This window comes from Taudactylus pleione, unplaced genomic scaffold (genome assembly GCF_031769625.1).
Source record: "Taudactylus pleione unplaced genomic scaffold, aTauple2 ptg000086l, whole genome shotgun sequence".
Lineage (NCBI taxonomy): Eukaryota > Metazoa > Chordata > Amphibia > Anura > Myobatrachidae > Taudactylus > Taudactylus pleione.
In genome coordinates, this window is record NW_028284488.1 from 4,613,348 (window position 1) to 4,625,450 (window position 12,103).

The 12,103-nt window shown below is 43.5% G+C and overlaps 1 protein-coding gene across 1 annotated transcript in view; it reads right to left on the reverse strand.

Moving 5' to 3' along the window:
• UBE2H (ubiquitin conjugating enzyme E2 H) overlaps window positions 1-10,866 on the reverse strand; it is a 65,065-nt gene extending 54,199 nt beyond the window's left edge. The window contains exon 1 of the mRNA XM_088468677.1: window positions 10,407-10,866. Coding sequence (XP_088324803.1) covers window positions 10,407-10,459 — 53 coding nt within the window. The 5' untranslated portion in view covers window positions 10,460-10,866. The remainder of the gene's footprint in view (window positions 1-10,406) is intronic.
• Between the last annotated feature and the right edge of the window lie 1,237 nt (window positions 10,867-12,103).

A 12,103-nucleotide genomic window follows, 5' to 3' on the forward strand; every position in this document is an offset into this window, starting at 1 on the left:
GTGCTTACAGAACACTTGCTTAAGTGGAAAAACATCCACTTAAATGGAAGGCAAATAATGTATAGCTCAGAAGATACAAGCTCCAGGATAATTTATATTATATTGGCCGCAACACATGTAAACAGATAAAAAATGATCCAAATGCCTGCAGCATTCTTCAAGGAGAATGCTTATGGTGCTTTCCTTTAACCATGTGAGCAAAAACTATAGGTTCATAGGGTGCCTAGTGCAGTGTACAATGTGAGGATCAGGTTCGGACAGATATTTAATTTACACTCGACACTGAACAATATATTTCATTTATAAAGTCTAAAAGGCCTATATTTAAACTGCATGTAGTTAAATATACAGACGGAGGGGGGAGGCTTAGGTTTAGGCAGCATAGCGGTGTTAGCGTTAGGTTTGGGGGGGTTAGGTATAGGCACGAAGGGGGGACACTTAGGTTTAGTCACTAACAGGGAGGGTTAGGGTGCAGGGTGGGGAGGGTTAGGCTACAAGAAGTGAGGGTTAGGGGGAGGGTGAGTATACATACCTGAGCCCTGCCGGGATACCAACCATCCGGATGCCGCTGTTGGTATTTTGACAGAAGGCATCCCCGACAGCTGGCATTACATACAGATTCCATTTAAACAAGCGGCTAGTTTTCAAAGCCACTGATTTTCGGCAGTTTTGACCGTGGGATTTAAAACAGCAATAACAAGTCAAGCAAAATTTTAGCATTCAGTATTACCTTTTAATATTCTGTGAGCAAGGCTGCCAATCAGTAAATATAGCAAAGCTGCGGGACGGCTGGCATAGTGGTTCACATTACTGCCTCACAGCGCTGAGGTCATGCGTTCAATTCCTGGTAAAGGCACTGTGTGGAATTTGTATGTCCTCCCAATGTTTTTGTGCATTTCCTATAGGTAATCCGGTTTCCTTCCACAATGCAAAAACATACTGCTAGGTTAATCGACTCCTGACAAAAAAAACCAAAAAAACAGGCAGATGCAAGGATGACACCTAGACAGTAGGACCAAGTAGCAGGAGAGGTCTAGGGAGAGGGGGTAATATTGATGATTTATAGAGATTTAAAGTGTCCACATAATGCACAATCTGGCAGTTTGACACATCGAAACGACAGATCATGCATAATATGTGCAAATCACGAGTGTCCACTCACGATAACGATGAATGTACGAGTCGTATTGTCAGATCTTACCTTGTGCAGGTAAGATTTGACAATTTTACACGATCCAGTGGCATATCGTTCAGTGTTTATGCCTGAACGATATGATGTTCGGATCCACACGATGCTGCGTGCTTGGATCAGGTAGGTCCGTGATGCATGCATCAAGACACAGATTTACACACGGATCAGTGCGATCCATGATGCAAGCAGCTGTGATAAAAGATGCATGGACGGATCAGTCCAAAAAATAAAAATAAAAAAAAGTGCCACAGATGCATGGACAGATCTCGCCGATTAGTCCATGCATCTGTCTTATTGACTTTTTTTTTTTTTTTTTTTTTTTAAACAAATGCATGCATCACGGATCTTCCTGATCCGTGCATGCATCTGTCTGCTATCGTGCCTGATCTAAGCATACGCAAATCGTTAAATCATGCATGATGGATCTTGTGTCACATTGTGCAGTTTTGGCTGCACATCATGTCCTGGAGTTCCAGGGAGAGTTCAAGGGTAATAGTTAACGAGATCGTAACGTTGCTTACATCGTTCCGTGTGTAGTGGCCTTTATAGTTTGGGAAAGCACTAGATTTTCCAAGAGGAAAATATCAGCACACAGGGGGATATAGGTAGGGAACACACTGAAAGGTTTGGGATGGAGAGGTAAATCTGGGTATCAGCATACAGGTGGCACTGGGGGCCGAAGGAGTCAATAAGCTCACCGAGGGAAGTGGTGCAGAGGGAAAGGGGCATTTTAAATAGTAAACTAGCGCTAGCGTTCCCACTAGGCCGTTTTAGTGGGGCGCGGCGCCCTGTTGTCCTTCTGGAGGGCAAAAAGCACCCTGCCCTCCAGAAGGAGGGCAAAAAGAGCTCTGCCCTAACAGCCTGCGGGTGCAGTCTTCACCCGCAGGTCGTCATGTCCGGCGTGTGGAGAAATGTGCGGTGACCCTGTCACCGCTGGAGAATAGACGCTGGGTGCATGCGCCCGGCATCTATTCTCCCTGTCTGCAGTGCTTGGGGGCTGCCTGGCGTGTCCGTAAGTGCCGGGCATGCCCCCAAGAGTGATGAAAAGGGGACGCGTCTTATAGACACGCCCCCTTTTCAATGGTCACGCCCCCTTGGGCGCACACACAAAGGTGCCCTCTCTGGCTCCTGCACCCTGTCTGCCGCCGGAGCTAGAGTGAACACTATAGTGCCAAGACATCTGATTGTAGCAGCGCATGACTTTTCATTGTATTAATTAGAAAAAAAAACAAAAAAACCCAACACCAACTAGTTATTTACCAGGTTTTACCCATGTAGACCTTAGACCAGGGATTCCCAACTACGGTCCTCAAGGCACACTAACAGACCAGGTTTCAAGGATAGCCATACTTGAGCACAGGTGTATTAATATCTCAGTTATTTTGATTTAACCATCTGTGCTGAGGCATGGATATCACTAAAACCTGGACTGTTGGTGTGCCTTGAGGACCAAGGTTAGGAAACACTACCTTAGACATTTATTTCCATATCATCTTAACTTGTATATGCTTAGTTTATTTTATGCCTCTGGTGTAAAGGAGTGTGGCGACTCCGAAGGTGGGGCTGCAGCGCAGTCCAATATTCAAACAGGGGAGCCACACCAACTGCTGCCAATCATCACTGGTAGTTGGTACTGCTGCCAAACATCACTAGAGGTTGGTACTGCTGCCAAACATCACTAGAGGTTGGTACTGCTGCCAAACATCACTAGAGGTTGGTACTGCTGCCAAACATCACTAGAGGTTGTTGGTGTAGCTCTCCTATTTGAATATGGGACTGCGCTGCAGCCCCACTTCTGAAGCCACCACTCGACCCAATAAGCTTACAAACCCCACACCACTTTAACCATGTTGCCTTGTCACCCAAACACCTCGGAGAGGAAACATTTTACCACTTTTCACCCCCAAAGGAGCGAATGTCGGAAAATCTCTGCTTATGGTGCATACACACGGTCAGATATGTCAGATGAACGATTTTAGACTATTAAAATGAATGGATTCGTCCAAATCTGACTGCAAACAACGTGCATCGTTCATCGCTGCAGGCTCACGTCAGATTTTCTTTCAGATATGAACGATTTTTAAAATAGTTCTAGTTCAGATCTGACAGAAAATCTGACCGTGTGTATGCACCATTAGTGGGTGCTTACATCAAGGAAGGAATATACTCCCCGAATTTCATGTTTCTAGGCCAAGGGGTTTTGGCAGGGTGGTGATGAGTCAGAGAGGACACTGCATAGGGGAGAAAACATTTTAGCCCTTTTCACCCCCTTAGGATTGAAATTTTCAAAAAATCCCTGCTTAGTGGGTGCCTATGTCATCAAAGGTATATACTCCCTGAATTTCATGTTTCTAGGTCCAATGCTTATCACATGGACACATATGTACTAGGATTAATTTATATAAAAGTCAGAAGCCAACTTACCAGGATGATTTTGTAGTGTGGGAGAAAATTGGAGGGCCCAGAGGAAACTCGCATATATTTAGAGAACATATAAACTTTGCTTAGATTAGCCATGAACATGAATAAACTCATGTCCTCAGAGCTATGAGATAGTAACACTAACCCACTATGCCAATCGTGCAGCCTTCTTTATTTTTTATTTTTTCTTCAAATAGAAGAAAAAAAGTGTTTATTCCGACAATAAATTTAATTTCAAAAGTATCTAGATTTGTAAATCAGGTACATGGGTAAACATTTTGAGTACTTATTTAAAGGTTTCAAAGGACTGATAAGTGAAGCACTCAAAGAGCACACAGTGGGCCAATTGCGGAGTTTGTATGTATTTGCAAAAATAACAATGTTTAATTGTCCACAATGAACAAGAGCACTTTATCTCACTCACTACACCTCCCATCTAGTGTTTGGAGAAAGTGCAGTAAGTATAGTCAACACTTTCACAATGATCAACAGGTCACTATTGTTAGAGCTACTTAAGTCAGAGCAAATACTATGGTCACATCTACAACCATACATACATATGTGCAACTAGAAGGGGGCTTGGTGAACTAGTAATGCCCATACAAATATTACTATTATCTTTTATTTATATGGCACCACAAAGGTTCCACAGTGCCTCACAGTACATAAGCAGATGAGCAAGCAATTAACCAGCAACTTACGGTACAAAACAATGCAGGACAAGGACAGTTTATAAACATTGCTGCAATAGCCATTATAACACTCAAAAAAGCAGCAGGACATCTGCAACCCAGTGTTAGGTGTCCTTGTGGGGAGTTTGGTGTAGACGGCCGCATGAATAAGGGAAGGAGAAGCACATGAGGGAAGAGGGCCCCGCTTGTGAGCTTACATTCTAAAGGGGAGGGGCAGACAGACAGGTGACACAGATGATGTAGACAGTGAGGAAGAAGCATGGAGCAGCAGGTTAGGATGAGAGCCCATTTGAAGATTTGTAGAGAGTCTGATACGTAGAGGGAGAGAGTTCCATAGATGGGAAGCAGTATGGGCAAAATCTTGGGAGGCGGGAGTGGGAGGAATTAATCATTTGGCAATAAAATACTGCTATCCATTTGGTCATGTGAGCAATTAGGCCACAGACCTCAAATAAAAGATGGCCTACCCAATTAATTGAAAGTATCTAACATTAAAGGAGGGTACACACCTGACATATCTGAGGATGATGGTTGTTCATACACACTGAACGGCCATCATCTGCTTGTGCCCTCGGGTCCCGGCGGGAGCATGTCCCTCCCCGCGGCTGCAGCTGTGTGTACGGGCGGTCGGCACCTGCCGATGAACAGATATATCTGCAGACATCTGTCCATCGGCTGTGCAGCACAGCCAATGCGATATGTTGGTGAACGACTACGTTCACCGACATATCGCAGGTACACACTGGCCGACGTGCAGCAGATATATTGGCCAATCGATCGGCCAATATATCTGTCAGTGTGTACCCAGCATAACAATATAATGTAAATAGATGACAAAATACAATACTTTCAACTGCTTCCTAGAGGTCAGCATCAGAGCTTTAGGGGTCTATTTATCAAGCAGTGAAAAGTGTGGAGAAGTTGCTTATAGCAAGTGCAACCAATCAGCTTTGAAGTATCATTTATCAAGTACAGTCTATAAAATAGGCGGTGATTGGTTTGCTATGGGCAACTTCTCCACTGGTTCACTTCTCCACGATTTTCACTGCTTGATAAATAGACCCCTTAATCTTGTAATACTAGTGCAGACAACATGTGAACATATGCATGCGCCATGATGAATGATCCATGCAACTATGTACTAAGGAACCATAATTTTACATGCTTTACTACCATTACAACATACAGGTGGAAAAGTACTAAGTTTCCAACAAAGCCTGCTGCATTTACAGCTTGTAAATACACTGCAGAGGAATCAAAACTAAGGCCCACTGGCCAAGTGCGGCCCTCTACCTGCTCCAATGTGGCACTGACTGGCCCCCAGTTTGGAGTCTTCGACCAGTCACTACATGAATGCACCTATACCATGGCAAGTAGGAGCTGTGGGCTCCCTGCTCAAGAGACAGGCAGAGCTGAGGCAACACCCCCTGAGTGGAAGCAGCAGCCTGTCCAGGTTTCCCACACCTATGCTGTCCCCCAACCCACATAGCAGCGCGAGACACGGGGCAGACAAAGATCAAAGACTGTTTGTGAGGAGAATATGTGAGGATAGGGACCTGGGTAGTGATTGGGATTTTTATCTGAGGAAGGACAGGCACTGGTGACTGTATATCAGGAAGAATTGCGTATGAAGGAGCATAGGATACAGGAACAGTACTTTAGGAGGTAACATACCATAACCTGAGGATAATAGAACAGACCGCAGTCATTAACTGAGAGACAGTATAGGCCAGGGACTCTCGCCTGCAGACAAGTCACAACCTCACTGTATGCATTCATACAGCATCTCCTAGCAATACTAATCACTGCCATCTAAAATAATTTAAAAATATATATATTTAAAGATATTTTTATTAATTTTAGCATAAGATTTACTCAAAGAACCAGTTTGTAATTGTTATGAGGCCTAGCGAAAAAAAAAAAAAAAAAAAAGTGTGGCCTTCCGTTCAAAGTCTTTAACTGGTGCGGTCGCAGCCAGCTGGGCTTTACCAGACAGTTGTATCCCATACGACCGTGCCACCCACCTGTGCCCTCTGCACATATGCAGAACTGATTTCCTCTGGTTCGCTTGCCTCCTAGCAATGATGTAGTAGTCTGCAAACACAGATATCACTGCTGGAATCACACCCCAGAACGCCATGTGAACTGTGTTCTGGAGCAAGTGTGCCAAGGAGGAAAATGTGAGTAGAGGCACTTAGTTCACCCCTGAAAACTATTAGACTGATCTCAGGGGTGGGGGATGGGCAGGTAATGCCCCATTAGATTCATTCAGGGCTGGTGGCAAAGTAGTGAAAAAAAATTACACCAGTCACAGGTGAGAAGGGGGAGCGGGGAGTTATACAACAGGGTATCTTTCACCACTGAGGGGGGTGGGGATGTTATTGTTAAAGGGATCTATTTACCACTGGGGGCGGGAGAGGGGGTGTCTATTGCCAATAGGGGGGTGGAAAGTAATTTTAGCATGGGCGCCTATGGACTCGCAGGGGTGCAAGTCCATACCACTGCACCATTGTTGATATTTATTATTTGTTTAATAAAATATCAACAATTTCCTGGTGCCATTTGAACAAAAAAATGTTTGTTTTTTTTAAAAAGCACCAGTCAAGTGTTAATACAGCACTTCAGGAATAATAAAAAAAAAAAAAAAAAAAGTTTGGATGCCCCTCCTGTAGAGAGATGTCAGTCAGTGCATTGCGATTCAATCTTGTTGCATCCAATCAGGTCCGGTGTATTATATAGCTGTTACGCATGTCGACATGGGCAGTATTAAATTGTTTTTAGCGCGCTCGATCTCCCGTCTATAGTAATGGTAGATCGCGGGGTGCTATTCAATTGATGTCGATCTTCGCATCGATTGAGTCCAAAGAGGTCTGGTTTAGCAGCGTAAAACCACTACACCCGATCAGAATGCTGGGTGCGATCCTAAAAAGTGCCATTTGGGCACGCAATTCTGTTTGCAACCCCCCCGGGGTTGCGAGCTGAAATGTCTGAGCCGACAGTTGATTGCGCCAAACAGGAGCTCCATCGGGCTAATACAATTGAATACCGCCCATAATGTCAACATGGTGATAATGTCAAGTACATTTGTAATGTATGCCTAAAGATAATGTCGACATTTTGACTGTCATTTTCAGGTGTCAACATGGTCAATATCAACTTCCTGACTGCACACCCATCCAACCATGAGATTAAACATTTATATGCATATAAAAGGGAACTTACATTACACTACAAGCCATCACATTTAAAAAAACAAAAAAAAAAAAACACATACTAATTTACATAAGTAAAAAATATCATCTAAAGTTACTCAATTAAAACTGGGTAAACACCATAATAATAAAGTGCCAAATGTATTTATTTTGTATGTAAAAGTTTTAGGTCTGTCTTCAGTCTCTACAATTTTTAAACGTTAGATACAAAAAAGCAGCACAAAAACGATTTTACCACTATGTACACACATCCTGCATGGCCAGTCTGTCTTTGTAGACAACACTTTCCTTTGTCACTTGATCAGCTGTTTGCTTGGCCCATCCCATCTCCCTGCTTCCGGGTAGTAACAGAAGAGCCAATAGTATGACAGCAAGCTGACAAAACAAGCAGCTCAGCACTCCTGCTCTACTAATATGCAACAGTTTATTAAGGAAGTTACAGCAAAGGGGGTGGGGGCTGCATATTCACATCAGATACTTTCCAGATCTTTTAAACCATAAGTAACCTCTCCCCTTTAGAAGACCTAAGCTATTCACGGCTGCAATATAAAGAGAAGCAGTTTCAGAACATAACCAACATGTACAAACATAATTTATGTGCCATGTAGACTGAACTGCAATTAGGTACAGGACCAATTACTTCTAGTGGGATATGAAGAATTACACACACACACTATATTATATATATATATATATATATATATATATATTATATATTATATGTTATATATATATTTCCAGAAGTAGGAAGCATACAAATAGAACTGTTTGAATGGGAGGGGGAATGAAAACATTTCAGTGAGTCAGAATTTCTACAGGCTGGTTGTCATTAACAAACCCAAAACATTTCCAACTCAATATTAAACAGAGTCTTAATCTTAGACAAAAGAAATAGGAGAGAACTACAGTAACTGTATCCTGTCCTAAGAAGATCACAAATATATATACACTTGCAGTAAACAAGGCAGCACTCCCCGTATAGAAAAAAAAAAAAAAAAATTATATATATATTACATACACACACACACTGATCACTGCCAAAATATTAATTGTATTTCATAATGTAGTGAATATATGCTTGTTATTCAGAAAGATTACAAGGCCACATTCTTCCCTGCTCCATCAAACAACTTCAACAACACTGCCTTTCACAGAAGGCAGACTGCTTAATTTTCTAGGATCTAGACAAACAGCTTTAGTGTCCTTTCCTTCTGATACATTTGGGTAAAACAGACTTGAATGGCAGACTAAAAGGGTGGAGAGGAATAACATTCAAACAAAACTGTTTCAGAGCCAAGAAGCCCAGGCCCTAATGCACAGCTCCTTTAAAGCTACTGGTGCCAGACAGACCCTATGAAGCATACAGGCTCTGAAAGACAAATACTCAAGTCAACTTTTGTATTGCCGTAAGGAAGGGGGCTGGTTAGAGGGGTCGCATGGACCAACGCTAAAACTATTCATGACAGACCTAAACTTAAGCGCACACAGAGAAAGATGACGTTAGAAGAAGTCAATATAAAAATAATGGACATTTTAATCCCCACTACTAAAATGTGTTTCAGATCTCCAGTTCTCAGACAATGACAGGTGACCCTTTCTTTGCTGAAGAGTCCTGCATTGCAGACCTGACAAGTCCAATAGGATTCTGTGTTCATTTAATGCAATGACACTTTCAGAAATCATTGTGTCTGACGCTAGAAACGAACAAAGAAACAGCCATGTATTGTAAACCCTCCTGTCAAAATTGTATCTGTACACTATGTTCCCTGTGGTTAGAGATCTAATTTAAGCTCTAGGGTGAGGTGTCTGCAAAACATTGCACATGCTATGATAAATTTGGCTTTTCATTCAAGATAGACATTTCTCAGGATAGAAAAAACATGTCTATAACACAGCTCAAAATCTAATTATGCCATCACAAGCCAACATGAAACCAAAGACTGCTTCCTTTTCTGTTCAGTATCATAATACAACACAACCACCCTTAAGATTTAGCGGATATTCAATCATAAAGTTAAAGAAAAAGAAAGGCCACCATATGGCTACATTAATGCACTAATAAAAAGGTCTCACTCACACATAACCACAATTAAATCTCAACTATTTATTGATGTACTTTAAACAAATACCAAAATAAACCACCAGCAACCACCATACAAATCTTGGGAGTTGTAGAACCACACTGGAAATATCACATAAGTTGCCACCACAGAGAACCTTAGGACAGTGGAGATATAAAAATATATAAGAACGTATCACATCTGCCATCACATCTATCAGAAAACACAAGCACTTACCTGATGTGACAACAAACAACCAACCCCCACCCCCCCCACACCACTAACATACATAATCAGGCCAACTCCTCATGTGTATAAGCCCCCTCCTGTATATGCGGCCTGCCAGCCCTAGCACTCAGCAACTACTTGTAAACAGAATCCCTGCTGATTGTGAATATACTACACTCAGAGGATAGAGAAAAAAAAAAAAAAATTATATATATATATATATATATATATTTTTTTTTTTTTTTTTTTTTTTTCACACACACACATTATACACATACACTCAAACACACACAGGTGGACTAATTGATATTTTAGTAACACAGCCGTTGCAGTGCTGGCTTAGGCTAGTACAGGGGCACAGCATTATTACATAGTGTTGCGGCCCAGAGTAGGGACTCCCCGTTAGCAGACGGTATGACCGTCACACCGGGGGCACAGGAGAGCCGTCCGCAGCAGCAGGGAGGAGGAGGAAAGGAAGATGGCAGCAGACACAATGAGGGCACCTCTGGGGGTTAGTCTCACATGCTAGTGACACAGCGTCTCCCCACCTGTTTAGCCCCCGGTACCCAGCGCACCCCCTTGCCCCCCCGCAGAAGGATACAGTTTGACAACATCCGTGTCCATTCGCCTCTTGCCCGGGCTGGGAGATGACATGGTTGCAGCTCCCCCCCGGGGTCTCCCACTCCGCTGGATGCACAGGGCTGGGGGGCTGGATGGCGAGGGAGAAAGAGGGGTGCTGCTCTGTCCCGACGGGGCCTGACGCTCACTCGGTGTATGGTGTATCTATGTGGCTGGGGGGCCGGGCCTCACTGTCGGTTCCCCCAGCCCCTGTGGTTGCCGATTCCTCCGCTCACCGGGGACTCCCCGTCAGTGCACAGATCATATAACCGACTACGAGCACCGCTGTCACGTGACTCCGCCAGCAGTGACGCGCCGGTCGCGGAGGAAGACTTAAAAACAGAGGAGAGCGGGGCGGGGCCAGTCTAGAGGGGGCGGAGGGATCTATGTGCTGGCCAAGCCTCTGTTTGGAGCGTGGTTCCTTGTTCACCAACACTAGTGCCACTGCTTGCCAGTTACTACTATATTGGGAGTCAGGCGGCAACTTATATAGGTAGGGGGAACGGCGCGGAGACGTCTGGGAATTGTAGTAATTTTTTTTTTGGCTTCTGTGATAATTAAGTGTGACAGTGTAACTAAAACACTATGGGTGTGGGTCACATTTGCATAAGACAGTTGTATGGTATCATTCTCAAGCAATTTAATTAAGTTTTAATTCAGTCAGTGATTTGTTATGAGGCCTTAAATTAGATTTTCCTCATTCTAGTATTAGGCTCAAAACACTGACTTATTGAACACATTTACAGATGATTGCTAACTTTTACATTTACCATCATAGATACATTTCAGCACTTTTTTAAAAGTTTTGTCCCGTAACAAGGAAAAAAATTGCAAGGTCTGTTAAAGCCCTCATCTGTAATGTAAAAAAAAAACATCTGACAAACATAGTAATACATAGGGATGGTCTTCTGTGTGCCGTTTATCGAAGGTTGCCATCAATGGAAAATACGGACGAAACCATCAGTGGTATGAAACTATGCAATGGCGTACCATCGATGGTACCTGGCAGCCGCGGTGTAGGGCTACTGGCTGACAGCCTGTTCATAGAAAACAATAATGCATTTAATTATTACAGTGATATTGTTGTAGTTTGTAAATAAAATTTAAGCACACGCACATTTCCAAGGAGATACGTACAGAAGTAGAGCACGCTTCAGAGGTCACTTCCTCCTAGTTTACTCGGCAGTACTACAGCTAGGTGAGCTACCAAAATTAAGACCGTGAGCTGCCGGTAGCTCGCGAGCTACGGGTTGGAGACCACTGGCCTAGTAGCTCTGCAGTGCAAGTGTAGGAAAAAAAAAAAAAAACATCAGATCCACAGCTACCATTGATGGCGGGAAGCTATCTGCATCTCCACTATCGATGCTAAAACTACCATTGGCAGGTAACCATCGATAGTTGATGCCCATCCCTAGTAATACTGGGCCTGATTCAGAGATGTACATAAACCCGATGGCTAACGTCCATCGCCGATGGTTCTGGGTCTACGCAGACCAGGTCCAGCATGCTAGCTAAAGGACCCCTTAGCCACAGCATGATTTACATACTACACAGTTTGGGGGGAGGCATCCAGAACCATTCTCCAAAATAGGGGGGGTGTCGGCCCCGTTTTGGAGGCGTGCCGAGCCCAGGGTCTGCATCGTCTGTCGGTCAGGCTTAGTAAGTCTCAGCTTACGCAGC